Genomic DNA, 24,640 nt, shown 5'->3' with positions numbered 1-24,640 from the left:
AAGACAATGCATGATGAAGTGTAGATAATTCAATTCAATTCCTCTTTCTTCATTCTTCTTTTTCCAACAAAACACAACACAGAATGAATCAGGAACTATATCATAAACGTATACATTCAACTTCGCAGAGGATAAATGATACAGATAAAGATATATGTATGCATACTGGCAAAAAAAATACAGTTATGTTTCAATTGAGAAAAAAAAAAAGAATTGAGAGGTCCACGAAAAAGCAAGCTTGTGTATTGTCAACCACTCAAAGAAAAATGTTATGAAATACTTGCCATACCCCCGAAGAAAGAGTAACATCTACAGTTGTACTCACGAAAAAGATCCAGTGATTCTCAAGTGGAAAGTTTTAAGTGAGATTTCTGTTGGTTTCCATGCTTCCAATTCCCTCATGAAATTACAGTAATCAAGTTACATTAATATCAGCCCAAACTCAGCTACATGTGAAGAATAGTAAGTCATCATATGTATCCTTGTCCCCCTGGTATTAGACACAGAAAAACAGAATAGAAGAAACATGTATGTCAACTGCTTCAGGATGAGGCTACCTACATACAAGTTTTTCTCTCTTGGGCTCACTAAAAAGACTGACTTTCAAATTGATATCGACCACAGTCTACTAATACATGAGCTGATTAAATCACAATATCATTTGCACATTATTGGTAAGCTGATAGCAAAACAGTGGAGGTGAAGAGGAAACTTCTATGCTTATAACTTTTTTGAACAAGTCAACTATGAATACTTGCAATTGCATAGTGCCATTTATAAACACATGTCAACAAAAGACAATACATAAAGGATATGGTAACTACTGGAAGAAAACCTAAGAATGTTAAGTTATCTAAACATGCATTTGAAATTGTTACCCGTAAATTCATAGCAGAGTACTGATATGCCATGAGTATTAATACTGTAGTCTTCCACAGCTAGCAGTGTCTTGAGGGCATGATAATCACACCTGCCTTCTCGCCAACGACATTCAGTATAGGGTGGAATTTTTTTAGCTAAACCAGCTGTACTCGAGTACATTTGTAGGTTATGATAATGTGCAGCATATATGCTGCATACATGCATGGGGCGAAACATATTGTCAACCATGATCCAAGTTTCCAAACCAAAGGGCAATACCAGTATCTGCTCTAAGAGTGAAATACAGTAGGAAACATAAATTGGACAAGTATGCCAATAAGTTGAGGATGACACTTCATAGCTCTATCATGAGGCCTCAGTCTCTCGGACTGGGGGCAGGTGACATCTTGGAAGAGGAAAGGTCTGGGGGGCATTTCATGAAGCATTTTGTCAGATATTTCGTCTGACAAAATGTTAAAAGCTACTGAAATCCTTGCATCTGATTGGCTGAGAGCAAATTTGTCCGACAAGTTGTCAGACAAAAATGCTTCATGAAATGCCCCCCTGATGTGCTTGAAGATATTCATAGCGCTCTGTCGAGTGTTGATCCAGTAGATCTCAGCCTGGATGGGTAAATGTTTGTTTTGAGGAACCACTCCAACTGTCTTGAGTAAACCCAATTATAGTTTTTCTTTCTTTTTCGTTATCCCAGAGGTGTTCCCTCACACAAACAATTCCTGGCTGAACATGGTAGAAGTGAAAGTACGAAAACTTTCTGATCTCAGACAGCTCCCTGTAAACGGGACAGGTACGCCTTCCAGTCTTACAATTGCCAACCCCACCAGAATCGTGAAGGAAGATGTCTTCTCCACGACTTTTGAAACTGTTGAAAGCTCCTCAAGGCTGTCACAGTCAGACCTGAAAATCATGAAAATTTTGAATGTTGATACGTACAATTTATTATTCTATTTCTTCGAAGGTTTAAGGTCATACTCAATACTAGAGTGTCATTGCAGAAGAAAAGGAACCATGCAGGTTCCAGAAATGGAGTGATTAAAACAGATTAAATCAGATTTGAAATGTAAACTCAATGAATTAGTTCTATACCTCATCAGCCAGTGCAAGATGCATCTTAATACAAAGCATATTATGCAATTACCAAAAATACATTATGACTGTATGATTACGTCTTCTGATTTGGTTCATAGATCCAGGTATTCATAGTAAATGAAAAGATTAGGCCATAACAACAAATGATATCTTTTTTTAAAATTCAAATTATAGTTATACATATAGTTCTACTTTTACAGTCATAAGGTTGTTACTAAACTCAACATTCGATACTATTAATGCAATTAGCTGATGCACAGCACAGTACAAACCTGCAATTAGTTGTTTGCTCCTGCCAAATCCTTTATCTACCAGACACCAAGTACGTCTCCTCTCCATCTGACGGTTCTGTTCCAGTTCTGTGTGCAGCCCAGGGTTGTCTGCTTGTTCAGGAATACTAGCACAGCCAATTTTTTATTCTGCCCTGAAATATGAGAACAAAATGCTTAGTCTGATTAATGTGGGTTTGAAAGGTGGACTGTACAGTGGGATTTTAAAAATCAATATAGTGGTATAGATGCCAACTGTGTGGACTGTTGTTGTGTTCTGCCAGTGATGTATTACAACAATTATTTATTTCAATCGGAAAGAAAAAGAAGAAATGAATACCGGTACTACACCCAATGATCAGAGATATGACAGGTGAAAGAACCTTCACAGTCACTAAATCATTACATGAAATCTGGAGAATAATCTCCCCTTGGCATTTAGACAGTGAGTACCTACCCAAAAACTCCTATAACAATGCTATGAAACATATGTTGACAATGAACACTTATTATGAATAGGCCTAATTCTACAGTGCCGGTACCAGAATAACAAATGTAATGGTAATACTTCTAATAGTGTGTCGATGAGATGTCTTTGTAACCAAAGTTTAGCACTTAGCGTTAGAGTCTTTTGTGGAAAATATGAGAGAACTGATTTTGTCTTTTGGGCTTGCCCTTTGATACTTCAGCCTCATTAAGGTTCTAACTGGTTAGTACGCTAGTCCCATTATTGTTTTTCAGATTTTTTTTAAAAAGTTGATACATAGTAGAAGAACCCGGTATCTAATTAAGACTATTAATAAGTATTAAGACCTAGTTTGATTTACCAATGTAGAATTCAGTCATGCAGTATAACTGTCAAGGAAAAAAAAGAATGCAACGTTAGTTGTAGAACTATCTTGCTGACAATGACATTACACAAATGTCACAATCTCAAGTAAGTAGGCCCAACCTTGTTTGCCTTTGGGTGCAGAAACCTAACGTTTGGAATACAATTGAACAAGTCAGACAAAGCTGAACCACATGCATGATGCAGTTTACGTTGTTGCCTGAACTAAAGCACTCCGAAATTATCCTTACTGCTAAAACACAGGATTGCTAAGGACAGTGTGAACACTGGCTGTAGCTTATTTCGACATTTTATATGAAAGGAGCGTTAAGATTATTAAATGTAACGATGTCATACATCTACGCATCGTCAGACACAATGTAGGCTTAACACGTTACTACTACGGAAACGTTTGATAGCGTCAGCAGATCCCCAACAAAAAATTGAAAGATTGGGACTGCGCTGAGCACAGGCCTGACCGGGCCGAGCACGAAATTCAAACATTTTTTCCATGAATTTAACATCAAATTCAATGTATGTTCTTACCATTTTATCATTGGGGATCCAATATGTTGATGTTCACCTTTAGACAGATAATCAAAATACTGCAGGCGCCGTAGAAAAAGACGTTGTGGACGGGTTGATAAGGTTGATTCGAGCTGACTCCACGTGAAGGAAAGGTGAACAACGAGCTGGAATCTTTTGGATTGCGCGTATTGCTTTGTCAAACTTCCGCGCCGTTTTCTGGCGTTTGTGCGCGTCAGAGCTAAGGGCCCTTTTCTCGCGTCACGGCCCATCTTTTATTAATGAATTGCCAAACATGGTTACGACCATCCAGCAAAGACAGACGATATACCCCGCACATCAAATCTGTTACAACAGTCGCAAGCGCTGAAGCCCTAGCCAAATACTTAAAACGTTTAACTGATTCATGATTGACAAGATTTTCACCACTTATCTGAACAGGTAAAATAAGTGATGGATAACGGACAAAAGAAACTATTGGTTGCGATAACTTCTGCCATACTAGACAGTTCTTGTAATCGCAGGGGAGGGGCATGTTGTTCATTTCTATTCAGTTTGTATTTATTTCTGCATTAGATGTCATATATTGTCGCAAAATATATCAAGTGTCTGCATAGTTCATGCAAAATTGATCATACATTATATCGAATACATAGAAAAAAGTAAGGATATGAACACTTCTACATTAAATACACACTAAGAAAGGAAGTACAGAAAACACAGTGTAAGGAAAGTAGAGGGGAATTCATAAGCAAGGCTTGACTAGGTAAATGGCCCCATACAGACATGTAATGTTGCATCATGAAAGAAACTTTTGCAACGTACATCATAACTCTAGGACTTGCTGAGTGGACATCAGTGAAGAGTACAAATGTCGTCGTGGTTGTGCTCGGATGATGACGATGATGATCTTTACTAGAAGTAAATAATTATTATCATAATTGTATAACGTACGGAGTGCATGTTATATGTCAGCTGATGTGGAAATCGTATTCAAAATGTGGTTCGCCCCGCCCATTCCAAGGCCCCAGTGGAGAAATGACCGTTAAATTCCTTGTTTACAGTAAGTAGAGGCACTTGGTACGTGTATTGATTATTCATTAACGTATCGGAAGAACTTTCGACTCTGAGAATTTTCTAGTTTTCGTCTCAAAATATTTCTCGACGCACATTGTTTCAGATTAGATGGTAAAAAAAATGCCTACATCAGCTTGCCCATGATGTTTCTATGCTTTGGGGGTTTTGATGATTCTGAGTTTTCGAGGACGTAGTTCATTCTCGCGATGGTTGAGGTTGGTGTTTATCTGCTGAAGTTTTAACTTGTTCAGTGTTACGACATGAGGCTTAGGCCTAGTTTTTTGTGTTTGTATCTTGTGTTGTTGTTGTGGTGGTTGTTGTTGTTGATGTTGTTGTTGTTGTTGTTGTTGTTTTTGCTGAGTACCAGCTGGGGTCATCTCCGTTAAAGCGAGACGGCCTCTATTTAAAGTAGACCATGGGCAGTGTCATTTGCTTTGGAATGAGGCTTGTGTGATTCGTGGCATAGATTGTGTTTTGTTATGCTATCAAGAAAGCGAATGCGATAATGTCAAACATACGTACAAACACACGCACACACACACACACACACACACACACATAGAAATCATATGTATATAATACTGCATAATCATGCGTACACACAAGTGCATTATTATGATCATATCTTACATGTCCTACGCAACATGCGCAGTGAGTAGTCAATCGTGAGTCAATATAGTCAATCGGCTGGCTCTTCTTGATTTACCGTTCTATAGACGTCTATTGCACTGCCGATAAGAGTGAGCGTGGGATAGCTGATTCTTCTGAATGTCACGTGACTCGCATTCATCCAATCAGATGGCAAGCATCTATCCATGTGTTGTATGAATATATTGTCGCGGTATGTATACATCATACACTCAATATTTGTGTGTATTGCATGGTGCACCTTGTTTGGAGGACCTTATTCACACGTGACTGCCAGAGCTGTGACCCCTTATCATCCAATTTGATATCAAATACTTAGGCCCACATAGCCACACACGCACATAAAGACTCGTTGCCAACCTCTAGCAGCCAAAACCAATGACGATCATTGACAACCAATTGGAGACCGGAATTTCTAAATTTTGTCGACTATTACTTTGGTCAGCAAAAGTTTTCGATGCAACCTCTAAATACTCTTGCAGAATCAACAACGTTCTCGAACGCTGACAAGAATTTACGGCTTTAAAAAAAAGACACCTTTTGACGACCTCTCAAAACAAACTGCCGACCAGTGATTTCAGAGGTTGTAGAACCGGTCTTTGCTCGTGGACGTGGACCGTACACGAAACAAGTTCATTTCATTTACAGCTGAAGCAGTGTATTCTACAAAGGGTTAAAGAATCTTATCTTTTCTGTGCAACTCTTTGAGGTGAGACATATCTTACGTCATGTATTTATAAGCAAACTATCAAAATAACTGGTATCTTTTGATTATACCAGTAAATAATGTTAAATAAGGATCAACAGAAACCTTTTGAAGCTGTCCAGTAGCCGCATGATAGGATAGTAGGGTTAATGTTTATGATCACAGAGACGAAAGATAACTGTCATTATGATTCACCAGGTAAAACATTTCTGAGGCGTGAAGTATAGCAATATCTGTTCAGATTACAACCCCTTTCAACCAAAGTCCCTATCTTTCAGAGCATTTCGCGAAGACAGCCGGGAAAGTCCTCCGCATGTCCTTTGTGGTTTATATCATACATTTTTTTTTTCACTGAATAGATAACATTTTATCTTTTTATCTTTGTCGCCGTACATTTCGTTGTAAATGTTTTGGAAATTGCGCAGAATGTGTACCACTGATTCTGCTGGTGTACCCTGTTCTGATGTACCGTTAACACCACGGAGGAAAAGGGCTCACAAAAATAGATGGTATTGAAAGTGACACAGCGAGGAACAAAAACCCATAGCTGTTTAGTCATCTCTTTTCCTGATTTCACTAGCAAATTTACATGGGGGGGGGGGGGGTGTCGCAGGAATACTAGTTGATGAAAAGCTGTCGGATGCTATGCTACATGAAATGACTTGTATCCTTTGTAAGGAGCTTTTATTTGTTTTGTCATCTTAAATCGACCCCTCTGAAATGTAATCTTACGGGGATGGATATTTTTGGTTGAGATGGGGAATTCAGATTTTGACTCATTGTGAGATAATTACAAACCTCCTAGGAAATATCAAAGACCATACGATTCGAAAGAAAAATTCTAAAAGACGAATTCCAAGAGGAATTAATTCAAAGTTTGTTTGACGAAAATTGGTTTTGAAATGGAAATCAAAAAGCAAAGAAAAACAAAGTGATCCTAATAAAAGATAGGTCTCAGCTTCTATTAGGACCCTTTTGTTTTTTGATATCTCAGTTATTTCATAATCAATTGAAGACCTGAATATATAAGAACGACCCAAGTCCAATTTTGGCCAAATTCAGTTTGACATGGGAAATTGTAGCTTATGCATGGACTCATCTTGTGTATAAATGATAAATCCTAATTACCCCCGGAAGTGCCTGAAATGAATGAGTTAAATCTTATATTAATGTAAGAATGAAGGACCTGGGTCATTCTTACATTCATATAATAGCGCCCTCTCTCATCCTTCTCTCATCTCTATAGCAGAATATCATGTACTAGTATATGAATCAAAGAACGACCCAAGTCCATATGAATCAAAGAACGACCCAAGTCCACCACACAAAATGGCCTCTCCACAATTAATGTAAATGTTAATTGTCATAATAATATATGTTCTAATTTGTATATGCAATGTTGCCTTCCCATCACAGTTAAATAGAATATTATTGGACAAATAAAAAAGATATGACTTTTTTTTTTAGTTTACTCGAAATGGTCATCAATGGACTTGGGTCGTTCTTATATTCATATACTCAGTTTTTATGAAATAAACTTTCGATTTCCATGAAAATTGTATGCTCTGAAATCTTAAGCAAGAAATTTATCATTTTTTGAAAAAAAAATGTATATGATGAACTTTACAATTTTTTGCATCATCACAAAATTTCGAATCAAAATCAATATGGTTTTAAAAAAGAATTCTACAAATTTAGTTTTGGTGCAGCTATCGTGGCAAAATTAAAATCGCTGAATATATTCGATATATAAAATGTGCATAATATTTATTTTAAATATTGTTTAAAACATTGGACTAATTTACCTTTAGTTTCTTTCAAATTGTGTAATACCGTTCATTCTTATTCTACTCCCAATTTGCTTAACTTTCATTTAGTAAACACCGAGCTACTGTATATTGCACAAAAATCCATAAGACATAATGTGCCAGACCTTTGCAACGCACTTCTAGATTATGTTAAGCCATGCTAATTTTTTTTTTTTTTTTTTTTTTTTTAGGCTAGATTGGGATATATGTTACTATCAGACTGTGTAATCTTTGAACATCATTTGTTTTGCAATGAACAGGCTCTCTCTTATACTTTGTAAATTGTATTCCAACTCCTGCAATTGAATGTACGCAATGTTTTTGTACCCACCGTTTCATTCTGTCACCAACACTTTCATCATCACCCCAATCACTATCGTCTTCCTTATCATCATTTTCTTTTATCATCACCTGGTCATCATCAGAACCAAAATCTAATATATCTTTGCTAGTATTTATGAAGTAGAATACAAGACCTAAAGCACTATACACGTTCAGGTTTCTTTGCCCACTCTGCTGTTCATACCCACCGTAGCTGCTATGACGTAGAAACTACATCAGATTTTTCCTCGAACCAAAGCTCCCTCAGGAATTCTGCAATGTTTGAATTCGGGAACTATCATGAAGAGTTTGTTCGCAAAAACCGATAAGTCCATATTTGCCAAATGGAGATATTTGCGATTAAAGGTCAAGACAAATAAAAAGGATAATAAGAAAATTTTTGCTTCTTTTGACCATAACTTCAAACATGTACCTTTATATGTAGTGACCAATATAATGTGTATTATTTTGTACTATATGACAGAGACCGTACTTCAAAATCTTCAAAAATGGACTTATCGGTTTTTGCGAAAAAACTCTTCTATTGTGTTTTCAAATTTGGTGAGATACATGAAATTCGACCTAATTTCCTTGTGGAATTGATCATCAATGATTATTGCATGATTCGCATGACCACCATGTAATGGTCAAGATATTTTTGGTGAAAATGTTGATTTACAACATATTCTTGTGAAAGTTGATTATCACTAATGCTGTTTTTTCAATATACTATTCTTTGCCGATTTGTATTGTTTTGATTTGATTAGATTTGTGTTGTTGTTGTTTTAGTTTTAGTTGTTGTTATTTGTGTCAGTTGTGTGTGTGTGTGTATGTGTGTGTATGTGTGTGTGTAATTGATTCCATTTTAGTAATTATTCGCATTTGGATGACGAAGGTATATACTAGTCTGCTAGTAATCCATCACTGTGGAGACTGTGTCACAATTTTGTTATGTTATATGAATCCATTTCACAATCCTATGGGCGTTTTATGAGTTCCCGCCTGGAGACCCCCATTTTTTTTTCTTTTCTTTCATACCCCTTTCCTTATATGCTCCCTTTCATTCCATCTCCCATACGGAGACATGTATTATTATTATGATACCATTTGTAATGTCCTGCTTATATCGTTCCACATTCAATGCGGCGTTTTATGAAAAGCATTCAGTCTAAAATGTCGGCATCATCATTTTAGGCGGTATGTAAGTTTTGTGAGGAAAATAATAATGAATTATATAACTAATTTTCATTTGCGCAGTTCGTAATAATCGTGAAAACGCAGACTGATTAATTCTCATGAATATTAATTTGACTGATGTGAGGGTCCCTTGTAGAAAATGATGAGAATTGATGCTATTATCTTCAGCTCCTTGAACTACATGTACTCTTCTTATCTTTTGCTTAATAGGCAAAGGGTGTTTAGAATATCACGTTGCCGCCTATTCCCTCCTACGCAAAATGGATTTTGGAAGGTATGCAACGGATGTGACTGAGATCGTGATCACCGAGTCGACTGTGCCATCTACAACAAATATCACTGGCAATGGCACCACTATGAGCCCTCCAAATGTTGGGGTGAATCTGACCTTGGCGTCACAAATCTTGGCAACTACTGTTTTGGTACTGCTGATGCTGTCCATGGGTGTGACCATTAATTTCAAGGACATTAAAGAAACGGTTTGTCAATATATATTATTTATTCATTTTGTTCTTTTTAATATGATATATATATATATATATATATATATATATATATATTATATAATTATGTATATACATAAAACGTTATTTCCAGCCATGAGAGGAAATGCGGAATAAGATAGTTTGAGGGAATGTTGATGAAAAGCATTAAAATGTTCCGAAAAAATGTAAATATTGCCCTTTTTGAAAAATTATGCATTGATATGCTTAATGCAGAATTGAACTGAAAAGAGCACAAAATGCATCTTATACTAAATTCTGTATTTTATTGGAAAAAAAATACAATTTTTATTTAGAAAAGGCAGATATACCTAAATTCCCCCATGACCCGTTTTCTATGCGCATCCAATATATACATCCATTTTTTTCTTGCATCCCTGCCAATCTCCCGTAATTTTTATATTGATGGTACAGTCCTCAATCTATACACACTGTGCCCTACTGTGGAGTAGTCCTAAGGCCCCAGATCATTGATAAGGCTTTGAGAAACATTGTCAAAACCTAATAAAAATGTCCTTCAGCGCATTTCTGGAGCCTCTTTTGAGTTTTTTCAGCTGACAAGCAAAAAAAAAAACAAAAACAAAACAGGTCTTCAGCGCAAAATCATAACCCTACCGCGGTCACACTTCAGGGTTTATATCTATTTCTTTCTAGTGGAACTTACGCACTACCCACCCCCCCCCCCCCCCCCCTTACGCCGGCCATGTATTATATACATTATATAAATAACAAACATATTTTTATATATATTTATGATTAGGACAGATTTGTAAAGAGAACACTAATGAAATTTTAAAAGGCTGGCGTAAAGCAGTAAATCCGGATACTATCTTGTTGGACTTGAAATATACATAAAAAGAGGGCAAATTCGGTATCTTCTCTTTCGGATGTTATAGAGAACTCTAGTAATTTTGAAGGTATGTTTCACTTACGAATTGTATGACTTTTAGAAGATAACGTTGACAACTGCATTTTATGGTCCAAAAAAGAATTGTATTAGCCAAATAAAATCAAACTAAGTGCAATGATGTTGTACCTGGAAGCCTAACGTGAACGAGGCTGGCTCGTTTTCATTCTGTTTTCATTATCACATCTTGAAGCATTCCTTCTTCCCTTTGATAGAGAGCTTTAGATTTTCGCGACGGTGACGTTCAGAGGGGGAAAAAGCGGCTCTGCGCAAGCGCAAAGTCGCTGATCAAAACCGATGTATTTATATCTCGCGTCGTCTGAGTTTTCATTACACGTTCTGGGCTATTTTTACGTCCGCTCAATTCACGACGCAGAGAGCTATTTGATGTACTGATCCTATGGGGGCATCCCTTCATCTTTTAAAGGTTACGTCCTAGCTTACCAGTAACCTTAAGCTACTTTGCAACACGACGCAGGGGGAGAGAGGAGAACGGCCACCGTCATTGTCGTCTCCAGCTTGATTCCGCATCGCAATTCTTACTGTCTTACGCTACCTAATTATCTTGCTCGCCGATGTTCTTCTATTTCACAGTTTCATCATCCTGCCGCATTTTTTATCGGCATGGCGTCACAGTTTGTACTGCTGCCTCTCATCGGGTTCTGCCTCGGCCTGGCCTTGAAACTTGAAGCAGCCGGCGCCATATCGGTCCTCATACTTGCTTGCTGTCCTGGTGGAACCCTCTCTAATGTTTTTACATACTGGACTGACGGGGACGTGTGTCTGAGGTAACATTACTCTCTGAAAGATTTTTTTTTTTTCACGTTAATCTTACCTTAGCAATCTCTTCAAAAAATTACTTCTAAGTAAATTTATTCTCGAGATAACCTTGTTCGACGATCTACTCTTTATTTCAACGTTGTAACTTCTGTGCGATTATTTCAAATTCAACTTTTATCATTATGACTTTTAGTTTATCAACACTTTCCTTACAGATTCTTGTTTTTTTGTCGTCTGAAAGAAAATTAACGAAAATGATTTCAACAATAGAAGCAATGTCATCATAAGGAATCTTTTAAACAAAAATGAATATGAAGGAGTATGATAATCTCTCCTGATTTTTGAAGAAGGGATGGGCAGGAAGGAGAAGTATCAAGGACTCTCAGATAAAAACCACAAATAGTGTCTTTGAATTTCTGCGCACACACAAGCGCATTCGGGTTTTTTTTCTCTCTCTCATCTAACCGTACCAGTGTTACCATGACGACAGTTTCCACGGCCGTCGCTGTAGGGCTGATGCCCCTGAATCTCTTTATATACTCCCGGGTGTGGACCAGTGAGTCAACTGTTATTCCTTACCTGAACGTGTTTACAACGCTCATCACTATTCTGATTCCAGTTTGTTTTGGAATGTTCTTGCGCTGGTGGAAGAAGGAATGGACGACTTGGATTACACGTGTGAGTTGATTGGTCCAATCAGCGTTTGCACTTTGCAGATATGAGATTGTAAGATCCACATGCTTACTAATAAATATAATTTGCATCCCACATGGATTTGATTTGGTTGCATTCTCAAGTATCACGATTTTCATGCATTGTTACTGTATCATTCCTTTTGCAAAAGTAAAGATCTGACTTCTGTAGTCATTACAAATATGATATTGCAGTTTTACAAGGTAAGGTCATGAGATGTACACGCACATGTAGTTATTGTTTATCCTTATAGTCAAAAAGATATACTTGTACTGCTTCTGTAGAAAGACATAATTCATGAGATAACAGAGCTATCCTATATGTAGTTCAAACTGTGTTGTAAAGAGAATCAATACTTTCGTGATTGGTGGTGTTGTATTTGAAAATATAGATGTCGAGTTTGTCTTGAACGAGTCAGCTTTTGTTTTGGGTGTTTTGATTTTGTTTTTGTTTTTTCTGTTACGTGGTTTTCTCGTTTCTTAGTCAAATTATCTGAACAGCAGATTTACAAATATATATATATATATATATATATATATATATATATATATAATCTCACTTACGCCATCAGATCTGCTTGATTTTAGCGGTCATTACATCGAGTACAACGGTTGCCATCAGCATAGTTCTGAATCCGTATTTCTACAAAGCTGGATGGAGACTATGGCTGTGCTCCATCGTTCTTCCTGCCCTGGGCTTCGCCATAGGCTACGGGTTCGCCCTCTTGCTCCGACAGCCTCACGCCAAGTGCCGTGCTATCGCCTTCGAGACCGGCTCGCAGAACGTGGGACTTGCCTATACATTGACCCTGCTCTCTTTCGCCAATTCCCCACTCTTCCTGGATATGCTCTTCTATCCAATTCTCTACACAGTTGCCCTCCATGTTGAGCCTCTTATACTGGTCGGATTATACAGGTGTGCGGCACACAATACTTTTATGCGGGAAGGAAACGGAGAGAATACTGAAGACAACGTTGAAATAGTAAGAGTCGATTGCAAGGGATTACAGGCCGATGGTACTGAAATGAAGAACAATATTAGAGACTCAGTTTACAATCAAAAGGTAGAAACGGAGGTCGGAACTGTGTGAGATTAACCATGAGAAAAAAACAGCATATACCTCAGCATGTGTACGTGTAATATTCAATCATAATAACGTCGAAATAATGGTATTGGATAACTGGTTCGTCTTAGAGTTTGTGTGTATGATTTAATAAAAAAACAACACTTCCTCGTTAATTATCTACGTTACACTTCCTCTTTTAATTGTTGAACAGGTTCCAATCAGATCCAACCATCTTTTAATCAAAGTCAAGAAATTATTCATAATTTCTTGAAGTCTTTCCCCCCCCCCCTTTGCCTTGGTAGCTTTTGCCAATTAAACGGTTAGTTAGATATGTGAAGAGTTTGATCATTGCTAACCTTGAATTAATTTCATATTAACTATGAAATTACAAACAGGTATATTATGTTCGGCGCTTCCATGTCATCTCGTTTACAGAGTTACCTTCATTTCCTTTTGTATATATTGGTCAGTTTTCACAATTTCATTCAGAGTCAAATGGTTACAACCATCGTGTACTTTCAGTTTGACTGAGTTCTTGTTCATGTCGATTTCCGCAAGACTGAGGATCAGGGGAAAGACTATCAACAGCATCGAGAAAAGTCAATCATATTAATGTACCCTGAAGTATTCTCTGATATGTTATAATTTTGGAAATTTATGACAGGAACAGTAAGCCTAGCCTAATCAGTAAGCTGATAATACCTTTATGCACTTAAAATTGCATTTCTGTTGTCTGTAACTTACGTCTTATAAAAGTCTTTAACGTTGTTCTTTTATACTTTGCATTTGACGTATTCCTGTGTTTTTGTTATTATCATTATTTCTGACGACTTGTATCGTGCTAACTTTACTCTCTAGACATACAGATTGTTAATGCGCACAATCTTTCATAAAACAATTTCTGATGCAATTCTACATAAATTCTGCAACTTCATGGACGCACGGATGTACGGATCCGAGATCGAGTGCAAAATCAATTGCTAAATTATCTGTCAATCATTATAGTGTTTTCATGTCGGCCATGTCATGCTCCAATTTTTCGAGCAGTGTAATCAATACACTGTAGTTAAAGGATGTTCAAACCCTGCATGGGCGGTGAAGTCTCAAGGAAACTACATCAGATTTGATTTGTTCCTTGGCACTGAAACAGCGACCAGCAAAAGATTTCTACCCAAAGCTGCATAGAAAAAAAAAATAGGTGGAACGTCTGCATTAATTTCCTCTTTTGTTTTTAACTCCCTCCGACTATCAGTCTTCAGTTTCCAGTGCCATAGATTGAACCCATTATTGTTTGCAATGATTACAGTAGAAAAAAGTCATATATGTATAAGCCGATTCGCAATCTCGGCGCGCATTGCATTGTGGGTTTATGTCAAAGGTCATTGGAGATAAACAAACTTATAATAATCGTAGTCTGCACTTGAATCGTACGTGTGTACAGTGACGATTAGAATTCAGAAATGAATATTTAACTATTTATCGAAAATGGAGGCAAATGGGACGGAAAATGAACGTCAGCTAACCTTGGAAGAAATCAAATTTTGGAAAGTGGACGCTTTAAAGGATTTTCTTCGCATAAGAGGACTAAAAACGACGGGTTTGAAAGCGGAGCTGCAAGCGTTAGTCTACAGCGCAGTGCGATTTGGATACAGTGTGAAACCAAGCGAAGTTGAAGAAGAACGATCGCGGTCAAAACAGTATGCAGAATTGTTGTTCATAAACGGAAAACAAATTCCAGATCCGTTGGCGGACCTGAAAGATGACTGGTTGCCAGAAAAAGAAGGAGTGAAGTTTTGGCCACCCGTTAGTTATTTTGAAATAGCCGAGTGGTTGTTAAGCGAGGCGCCCTGCCCCAGTGAAGCAAGTAAGATGGAACGGAAATCGCGTGGTACTAGACCAAAAACGTTGCAAGAAAGATTACTCTCAGACTACAAAGAGGGAAAGGCCTTCTCTTACTTCAACAGCAAGTGGCTCCACGAAATATTCTACCACCCAATTTCAGCGGAAAGTGAAGTTTCTGTGTTGAAAGCACAATGTACTCCCTCATTGGCAGTAAAAAACATACCTCACAGCGTGTGGGTTGCCATTGACAAGTCCTCCGGAAAAATCTACAGTGCCTACTGTAGTTGCTTTGCTGGGTAAGAATCACACAAATTATGCAATGATGTTGTTGCCAGATAAACTTGCACTTAGACTCTAGTAAATTGCTGAATAATAGTTAATACGAAGGTAGACTATATTGTTTGGGACTAGGTGACTTAGGTCTAGATCTATGTGCCGTACAAATGGGCATCTAAATGAACCGTTTGATTTAAAAACCCAAAATACTTACCTTGTCTCTTCTTGCGTCCAGTTGTGGAAAATTTAGGTTTTGATGAGCGCACTGTATTTTTTTCTCCTATCCAATTGAATAAGCAACTTACACACACTCCTGCAAACACCATGTAACTCTATGGCCAACACAAATTTCAGCACTGCCCTCTATCTGACAGATTGATTTATTTAATTTGGGGGGGGGGGGGTCCGCCAGTGCTAATCCCTCGAGTCGAGATCTAGTATATTTTAATAAAATATGAACAAGATCAGTGATCAGCATGATGTGAAGCACATCATCAAGATATAGAGTCTACATGTAACATGTATCCAATTGAAGGAGTGGGATGAAAAAAAGGATATTTTATCACTAGGGTGTACAGGACAATATTTTCCACAAGTTCGATAATGTTCATTTCTGTCTCCAACTATAGAAACTGCATGACACGTAAATTTGCACAGCTCATACCAATGGCTCCCCGACTGGGTAAGAGTAGGATGATACCTCCGTTTTGAAGTTTAAAACTATTATTATATTGTTGTCTATATATGTTAATTACATTATGATTTGTATTCTACTTTCTACAGTCTGGGATCTTCATGCAACCATGTTGCTGCACTGGTTTTCAAGTTGGATCATGCCTTCATGACTGGAGTGTCGCAAAATCGACATCTACCATGCACATCGAAAGTCTGCAGTTGGAATGTGTACAGTGGGGGTGCAGCTGCAGTTCTTCATGGCAAGCCAGTGTGTGAGATGCAGTGGGTGAAACCAAGCTATGGAAACAAAAGTAAGCATACTTTACTTCCTATTTTCAATACCCCCCCCCCCCCCTTTTTTTTCTTTTTTTTTTAATCATTACATTAATTCATCCATGGATTATGAGTAATGGTTAGGAGGGATGGCATATTTCCCGATCAGAATCTTATTTCCCACCTAATTGTCCGGGAAATATAAATTTCTCCCATTGACTTTCTATTGTTTGGACAGGGTTCGGGAAATATGACCAAAAGTGGAAAATATGCCAGTGCCTGATGCCTGATGGTTAGCATGATCAAGAATTGATTTAGACCCCAAATTTATGATAAAGGAGAGGAGTAATAGAAGGTAACTTTTTTGTTTAGAATTGAATTATCTTTCTCCCTCGATAAATAGGCCAATATTTTGTTATTGTACATGTATATTAAAGGCATAGTTTAACAGTTTCTAGATTTAAAAAATCTGAGCTGCATGGTCCTACATGCTATCAGAGTATGTGATGGGGTGTAAAAATGCACCTGTGAAAAAATTAGGCTTCAATGTTATTATTTAGTGCTTCAAAAGAGTGAAAACCTAAAAGATCACCCCATAGACTACAGTACTGGAGTTATTATAGCTAGCGATAATAACTACAACTTTCATAGATATCTTGATAATGACTGGTTTTCTTTCATTATTTTTGCATTCTTGGCTGTTTTTTCATCCATCTGAACATGATTAGAGAGGTCAGGCTACACAGTTTTAGAATTTTTTAAATCGATCAGTTACGATGTTAAACAGTGGCTTTAAGCCGTGTGTTTTATCAAAAGAATTGGAAAACAAAAAACTACAATAAAGTATGAATCTAGGATGTAAATTTTTACTACTTGTTTAATAACTTCTGATATTTAATGAACTTTAAAAAAGTATATTTAGGTTGAAAGGCCTCTGAAGGAAATTATCAAAATTATTTATTATGTATTTTGGGGTTCAATGTTGATTCCATTTTTTTTTCTCTAATACAGGGAAACGCAAACAGCCAGTCAACACAGCAGTAAAGAGGCTATTCAACCCAATGGGAAGCAAGGCAATACCACCAGCAAGACAACTTGCGAATGCCATGTACCCAACTTGTGAGAGATCAACAGTATTTAAGTATTTACAGGATGAAGAAAGCCACAATGTGTCACCATCTGTGAACTACTCTCCTGAAGTAGACTTCAATCTGGGACAAGAGGTAGAAGTTGAAACAAAGAATTCAGTCGATCCCGACTGTCTGACAACTTTAGGTGGCAGGTATGAGACTGTAGAGTCGTTCCTGAATGGTTTGCCTACGTATACACAGGAGGAAGTTAATGTCGTGGAAGAACATACAAGAGGCCAAGCAGAAAATATACAGTGGGCAAAATTTCGTGCAGGAATGATAACAGCATCTAACTTGAAATCAGCCATTACAAGGCAAGCTACGCTCGATGATCCATGTTCTTCCAAAAGTCAGGACACAAAACCTATCATAGAAAGACTGATGGGTCGTTCTACTATTGATCGAAATTTACCGAATCTGAAGTATGGACGGATAATGGAGCCAATCGCAAGGAATGCATATGAAACAATCCAAAAAGAAAATGGCCACCAAAGTGTACAGGTAAAGGAGTGTGGTCTATTCGTCCATCCAATCAAGGTGTTTCTTGGAGCTTCACCTGATGGATTGGTTTCTTGTAAGTGCTGTGATGAGCCTGGAGTCCTAGAGATAAAGTGTCCTCGGACCATTGCCTTTGAGGAACCAACAGCTGAGAATCTCGACTATCTCACCATGGTAGATGGAGAAACAAAACTGAAAAACAATCACCAGTACTATTATCAAGTTCAGTGCCAAATGGGGATCACTGGACGCACGTGGTGTGACTTCTTTGTATACACCCAATCAGGATTCCATCTAGAGCGCATTTTTTTTAATAGAGAAATGTGGAACAAAGCGATGGATGTGGCCGAGAAATTCTTCTGCCAACACATTGCCCCTGAACTTGTCAGTAAAAGCCATGAACCGTAGCATAGTGTGTGCAGCAACTGTATTGAATATTGACAGTACTATGAATGGAATATAACTTAAAATATCTGGAAAATATTTATCATTCACACTACCTTTTACCCCTTAACTCTTTATGCGTTACTTTAAGATTACTTAAAGAGTGATATCCAAGAAAATGAACTTAAATACTTTTCTGAGCACATTAACCCTCTCAGTACCAGACCTTGCAAACTCCATTGACTTACTAGACATCTACATGCCTATGGTAATGAGAGGGTTAATAGTGCATTGAATTGGTCCCCCAACAGACCCAGCACCTTGGGAGAAAGGTATTGATTTTTTCGATTGTTCATTCCCAGAACAATGAGCAGTACTTCCTGCCTTTGAATTTCATGACAATTGTGCAAAATTGCGAACGTAACGCATAAAGGGTTAATGGCAGACAGAGACATTTGCAGCCTAAAATGTGAGATTTCTTCGGTTATTTATGTCTTTCACATAAAGCAGTTATCAATCTAGAACCTTGAATTAGTACTTTGTAATATTTTGTCTGAGCTAGTTCAAGGGGACATGACAAAGTCTCATCATTTTAAATTTTATCTGGTTAAAATGTATATTGCGATATCAGGCGACACTAGTTGATTAGTTTTCATACTTTACAAATATTGTATTAAAGGTATGATTCTAAGATTTCACACACATTTTGAGAAGAGTTAACATTTATTCATGCAAAGTTTTGTGACTTTTCAAGGTGTATGAACATATCAGGTTTTAGGCTGCAAATGTCTCTATCTTTAAGATATTTTTGCTAGTATCATTAATTTTCTGATTTTATTCATAGATGAAATGAAAAGATACGTGAACTTGAAATATCGAGGTAATTTTATTGGTCGTAAGCATATTGTGAGTTTGCACTGTTCAAGGAAACAAAAATCGTCATTGCTATACCTGCTACTACATGTACATGTACTTACATACATGTACATGTACATCACTGGGAAATACCTGTGCCTTGCCTAAATGACTGCATACAGATTCACACTCTTTTCTCATAGATTATTAATATCAAAATGCAATTATGCTTGCCATTTTTTATGCTTCAAGAGTTATTCACAATGACCCTGATGAGAACGATGTATTTGCTTTAATATGGAATTTAATAGACGCTAGTCTGAGATATGGAATTTAAGAGATGCTACTCCGAATCTTCACACAACTCGAATAATCGTATAAGTCAAAGAAAAATTCTGGTTCAGATAGGTGTAAACCAGTATTTATTTTATTGTGTAAAGCAACATTTGTGAAAGGATTTTTTTCTTGTTCATTTGTATTCAATTTCAGCGAGGTTGACTGCACGTATTCGTGTACTGTTCTACCTCTCCCCCCCCCCCCACCTCCCCCTTTTCTCACTTTTTTTTAGTGCTCTCTCAATCTCTCTCATGCATTCTTCACCCTCTCAACCCTTTCACTCTATTACTGCAGGCAGCTACTTATGACTTTAAAAGATAACTTGTGTAAGTACAGCACATAAGAATTTGAAGACTCAAATACAGGTGCATATTCATTACATGCATCTTTCTCTTTTAATGACATGGCCATATTAAAAAAAACATCTTTCAAATAGTTCTTTACATTCAAATTCATCATTCATGTAACCATTTTTAAAGGGAATTACTCAATGTGCAAGCACAAGTGATGGTGGGATAAACGTGACAAAACAAGTAGACTGGGAAAATCATGAGTGATCTATGAGGTTACATGTACATGTAATTTCTCTGCATTCTTGATAGCTGTTTCAATACAATGTCAGTATTACACCTACATGTACATGTAGGTAAATGTGTGTGTATTCTTCATTCTTAATTTATTTCCATCCAGTATCAGTACTAGACCTGTGTGCTCCCTAGATATAATTAAAGCAACAAACTTTAATGTACAAGACTAGTAGCCTGTAACAAAGTTTAAAACCTTTAAAATGATGGTAAAGGTTATCAGGTTTTTCATCAAATTGTAACTAAAGCCCACCGCGTACTATTGCCAAGATTCACCGGTCTTAAGACCAGAAGTGTGACGTCACAACCTTGTCAGTCTCCAGTCTTAAGACTCGGTCTTAAGACCAGTCTTAAGGATTTGACATGTCAAATTTTTTAAGACTGGCCATTGACCCACTGTGCAGAAAATGTATGCAATTTCATGTTACTTCATGGCTGAAGACCATCGTGTAGTGTTCAGCGGGCATTAAGGTTATGTGTTTTACTAAATTTTATCGGGTGTACTTATGTATACAGAAAAAGATCTACCTCCTCAATGTCTGAGCTTCAATGCATTGAAGACTGGCTCACTTCTAATAAAACAAAACACCTGAACATGTAACTGAATTACATTTTGTTTCATTTGTATAAATTTCTGTACAGACTCTCAGTAGTCATGGAATCACAAGATACATACATGTATTACCAAGTGCGGACCTAGAGCCAAAGATTATAATCATTATACAGGGAAACCCCGTTATAACGAGGTCCAAGGGACCGCCAATTTTTCCTCGTTATAACCGGTACCTCGTTATAAACGTATGCATTTTTGTACCATTTTGATATGTGCAAATGAAAATGGGACCAGTAAAATCTCCTCGTTGAAAGCGATATCTCGCTATATCCGAGCTCGTTATAACGGGGTTTCCCTGTATACTGACATATAATGTACAATTAAGCCCCCCTCTTCCCCGTAGAACCGCGCCTGAATATTACAATAATTTTCAAACAAGTGTTCAGCATTACTCCCACGTGCCGAAGATTGTGACTTGGCCTTGAACCAGAACAGCCTGGTGGGCAAGTTCCTGCCCTGCATGCAGTAGATGGCAGGTTTGAATCCCACTTCCAGTTTTTTTGTGACTTGGTGACTTGCGATATTCATTACAGATCGAACATGCGACCTTCACCACATGAGAGTAATGCCGAAATTTGTTTAACAAATTACAGTTCACTCCTATTAAAGCTTCTTTATTTACTATACAGGGCGGCCCAGAAAAAAACGGCCTAACCTATTTTCCACGGATTGTTTTTGCAATGAATGGTATCAGTGGATAAGGTAACATCTGATTAGAAAAGTGACACCAAGATGAGCAAATTTGGTTGAGTAGTTTTCATTTTCTAGTACATTTTGTCAGGTAATGTCGAGCCCTAAAAATTTTCTCGTCGGCTAACCCTAAACTGAAAATAGTGGATATTTGAGCGTACCACAGTTGTTTAGGGTAATCTGATTCAGTTGATAAATTGTATTGACTAGAGACTACTCGTAAGAATTGATCAACTTAATCTGATTACTCTTTCTAGCTGTGGTACGCCCGGATTTCCACCATTTTCAGTTCAGGGGTAGCCGACAAGAGAACAATTCTAAGGCGTGACTTTGCCCCACACAATGTACTATTAAATGAAAACTGCTGAACCAAATTTTCTGATCTTGGTGTCATTTTTCTCAGAAGACGTTACCTCATCCACTGATACCATTCATTGCAAAAACAATCCGTGGGAAATAGGTTAGGCCATTTTTTCTGGGCCACCCTGTATAACAATTGGTCAAAGTTAAATGATAAACACATTAGAAACCATTTAGCACCTAAAAGCAATGTTAGGTGCATTACATCAACAGCACCTAAGACAATGTGAGATGAAATTTAGAATGGATTGAGCATTGATTCTATTACACAAGCCAGGATTTGGAATGAGTGGGGGCACAAAGAGCAAATATAAAATTGGCACAAAATGACAATTAGATTTAGCTATATTAGTGTACACATTCAATGTTTTGGTGAATTCAAAAATTTTTTACTTGATCTACAGAAAGTGCTGGATTTTGTCCCAAAACACAATTAAACCTACTAGTACTTGCAATCATTTTGTACAACATATTTTCATTTATAATTATGACAAATGGCAAAATATCACTATAGGACCCTACATGTAGTACATACAATACCTATATGGGAACAATTCAATATTTCCAAAGTTTTCGGTATTTTCTTTTGAAAATGATTTAACAAAGCATTAAAATTATTCACCCAGCACCACAAAATAGCACATTTATAAAAAAATTTGATTTCATTCAATTTTTGCAATTTACCATAACTATCTTGTGGCTTAAAATTACAGAGGGAGCGCGCATCAACTTTGTCCCCTGCCTGGATCCACCACTGTGTTGTTTTGCTGTCTCTTTCAAAGCACGAGAGGGGGGAAAAGGATATGAAAGAAAATATTTTCGAAGAAATACTTTGTAGTATATGTAATTTTTTTTTTTTAAGTACAAAAGCAGTAAGACATCACTTTGAAGAATTGAAACTTTACTCTGTTTTGGATATATATGTACATCTTTTCCATTACAATTTTTTTTCAGTTATTTGACCTCACAAAAATATTTTGAATCATAGTCATGACATAAAACTACCACAAAAGTTTGTAGTCCACCTGAACATCACTTAATAAGATCTGGTTGCAGATTAACTAGAGCTGCACATACAATCAATATATCATCTGCGCTGGGTACAAGTGTGAGAGGCATTGTGTTGTTTAAGATTTTAAAATCTTTCAAACGATTAATTGCTCTCTCCACATGAATTCTAAGATTGGCAATAACTTTTGTCTTTTGCACTTTACTCCTTGTCATCTGACGCTTGCCTTGTGCAGCTGGTGGTATTTCAAGCGTAGCATGGTGCAAGAGTAATTCTTCCTGTATTGGAAATCCCCTATCGGCCATTACAACATCATTTGGGTCTAGGAGGCTTAGAAACCCACTTTCTCTGAAGATTGCAACATCAGATGCTCTTCCTCCGTAGGCTTTTGACAAGAAGGAAATATGCCCATTTGGCGTGATCCCAACTAATACTTTAATGGTATTATGTTTCTTATAATCTGACCAAGTTGATGCCTGCAGGTCAAGTGATCGTGGCCTCTCAATGAATATTTCCGTGCAGTCAATTATGGATCTAATGTTCCGGCAGTGCTTCCTAAATTGTATGGGCATATTAAGAGAGATGGATGATCTGTTTGGCCACACAATCAGAGGTTTTAGGGTCATTGCAAGGAACCTTAACCAAGTTGTAATTATCTGGGAGCATGTGCTGGATACAATTCCAAACAGCAATGCTAGAAACTGGACAGTCAAGTCTAATCGAAGACGCATCAGAACAAGTAGAAATTCATCCTTGAGTTGCAATTTTCTCCTTGGACCAGATTTCTTTGGGGTACCCTTGAATGGACGGCCTTTCCTGCTACATTTAGCACTCTTCCAGTAGCTCATTGTCTTTGCATGAGGCTCTACAAATTTGTACATGTCCTCAAATGCTTGTTTGGAGCTGATACCTGTACAATGGTTAACATCTTTGTCAGTACTTATGTTCTCTGCACATATAAGTTTCTTTCTGCAGCTCTTTGGTCCTTTGTTTTCAGTTTGTCTTGAAATTAATTTGTGTTGTAACTCCTTGACTCTGTGTTCAAGAGAAATAATTTTTGCCTGTTTTTGGATGCAGCCTACACAATCACAACTAGGCTTGCAATCACACTTGTAAGTGTACCTGTGATCCTCTTCAACCTTCACTGAAGCAGCCATGCCAATAGATGGACTTGGTGTTGAAGATGTAGTGGGAGTACGGCAAACTCTTTTCCTAGATTTGGTTGGCTCTTCACGATCTCTTGGTGGTGCACGCTTTGGTGCTATTTGCGGTGAAAGTTTGTATCCAAGATGAAGTACAGGATCAGGATGCGCCAAGGTTGGTTTCCCATCCGGGAAATGTTTCGAACACACTCTATCATGAGGTTTGTTTATCCAGTTTTTACCAGTTGATTGATCCTTTTGGTTCATAAGCTTATTCCATCGCCTTCTGCCATCTTGATCTTGCTTCTCAGTGGGAAATGGGAAGAGATGAAATGGAGGATCACAATCACAACACCCTAGTCCATTGAAAGTTTGATGCTTGGAGCATTTTCCCTGCTTCCACTTATCCAGCTGATAAGATCCATTGCTACAGCCGACAACTGCACACAGCTTCATGGTGATTCGAGCTGAAGTGGAAGAAAAGGAAACAAAATAATTTACGATACTATCTATCCAAACCATCTTTATGTGTAAAAACTAAAATGTGCTGGCTCTACTGCCCAGCACACAAAAGTAGGCATAATTAATCATCTTCTAGGCCCAACTGAATTAATGCATAGCTAGTTGGGCATTGAACATGAAAGAAATATAACGATACACAAAAAAATATATA

At 37.4% G+C, this 24,640-nt stretch overlaps 2 protein-coding genes across 2 annotated transcripts; both read left to right on the top strand.

Moving 5' to 3' along the window:
* Nucleotides 1-9,611: 9,611 nt before the first annotated feature.
* On the top strand, nt 9,612-13,324 carry LOC139713820 (ileal sodium/bile acid cotransporter-like). Its single transcript, XM_071625525.1, has 4 exons — nt 9,612-9,830; nt 11,356-11,549; nt 12,015-12,219; nt 12,806-13,324. The coding sequence occupies exons 1-4, from the start codon at nt 9,612-9,614 to the stop codon at nt 13,322-13,324; spliced, it is 1,137 nt and encodes a 378-aa protein (XP_071481626.1).
* Nucleotides 13,325-14,646: 1,322 nt separating this feature from the next.
* Nucleotides 14,647-21,402, top strand: LOC139713817 (uncharacterized). The gene is made up of 3 exons (XM_071625523.1): nt 14,647-15,438; nt 16,202-16,404; nt 17,378-21,402. Exons 1-3 carry the CDS (start codon nt 14,786-14,788, stop codon nt 18,400-18,402), a joined length of 1,881 nt encoding a protein of 626 aa, XP_071481624.1. The 5' UTR covers nt 14,647-14,785; the 3' UTR covers nt 18,403-21,402.
* The last annotated feature ends 3,238 nt before the right edge of the window (nt 21,403-24,640 follow it).

The sequence above is a fragment of the Diadema antillarum genome, unplaced genomic scaffold (genome assembly GCF_040938485.1).
Source record: "Diadema antillarum isolate AM-2024a unplaced genomic scaffold, OU_Dant_1.0 seq00002072_RagTag, whole genome shotgun sequence".
Lineage (NCBI taxonomy): Eukaryota > Metazoa > Echinodermata > Echinoidea > Diadematoida > Diadematidae > Diadema > Diadema antillarum.
This window is presented reverse-complemented; position numbering and strand designations above follow the sequence as displayed.

What these genes read in the sequence shown, in the direction of transcription:
- LOC139713820 (XM_071625525.1), top strand. Translation starts at nt 9,612, where the DNA reads ATGGATTTTGGAAGGTATGCAACGGATGTGACTGAGATCGTGATCACC. An exon ending in TCAAGGACATTAAAGAAACG is followed by an intron (nt 9,831 to 11,355) that starts GTTTGTCAATAT and finishes TCTATTTCACAG; the next exon opens with TTTCATCATCCTGCCGCATT. An exon ending in GGACGACTTGGATTACACGT is followed by an intron (nt 12,220 to 12,805) that starts GTGAGTTGATTG and finishes TTACGCCATCAG; the next exon opens with ATCTGCTTGATTTTAGCGGT.
- LOC139713817 (XM_071625523.1), top strand. Translation starts at nt 14,786, where the DNA reads ATGGAGGCAAATGGGACGGAAAATGAACGTCAGCTAACCTTGGAAGAA. An exon ending in TACTGTAGTTGCTTTGCTGG is followed by an intron (nt 15,439 to 16,201) that starts GTAAGAATCACA and finishes TACTTTCTACAG; the next exon opens with TCTGGGATCTTCATGCAACC. An exon ending in ACCAAGCTATGGAAACAAAA is followed by an intron (nt 16,405 to 17,377) that starts GTAAGCATACTT and finishes TCTCTAATACAG; the next exon opens with GGAAACGCAAACAGCCAGTC.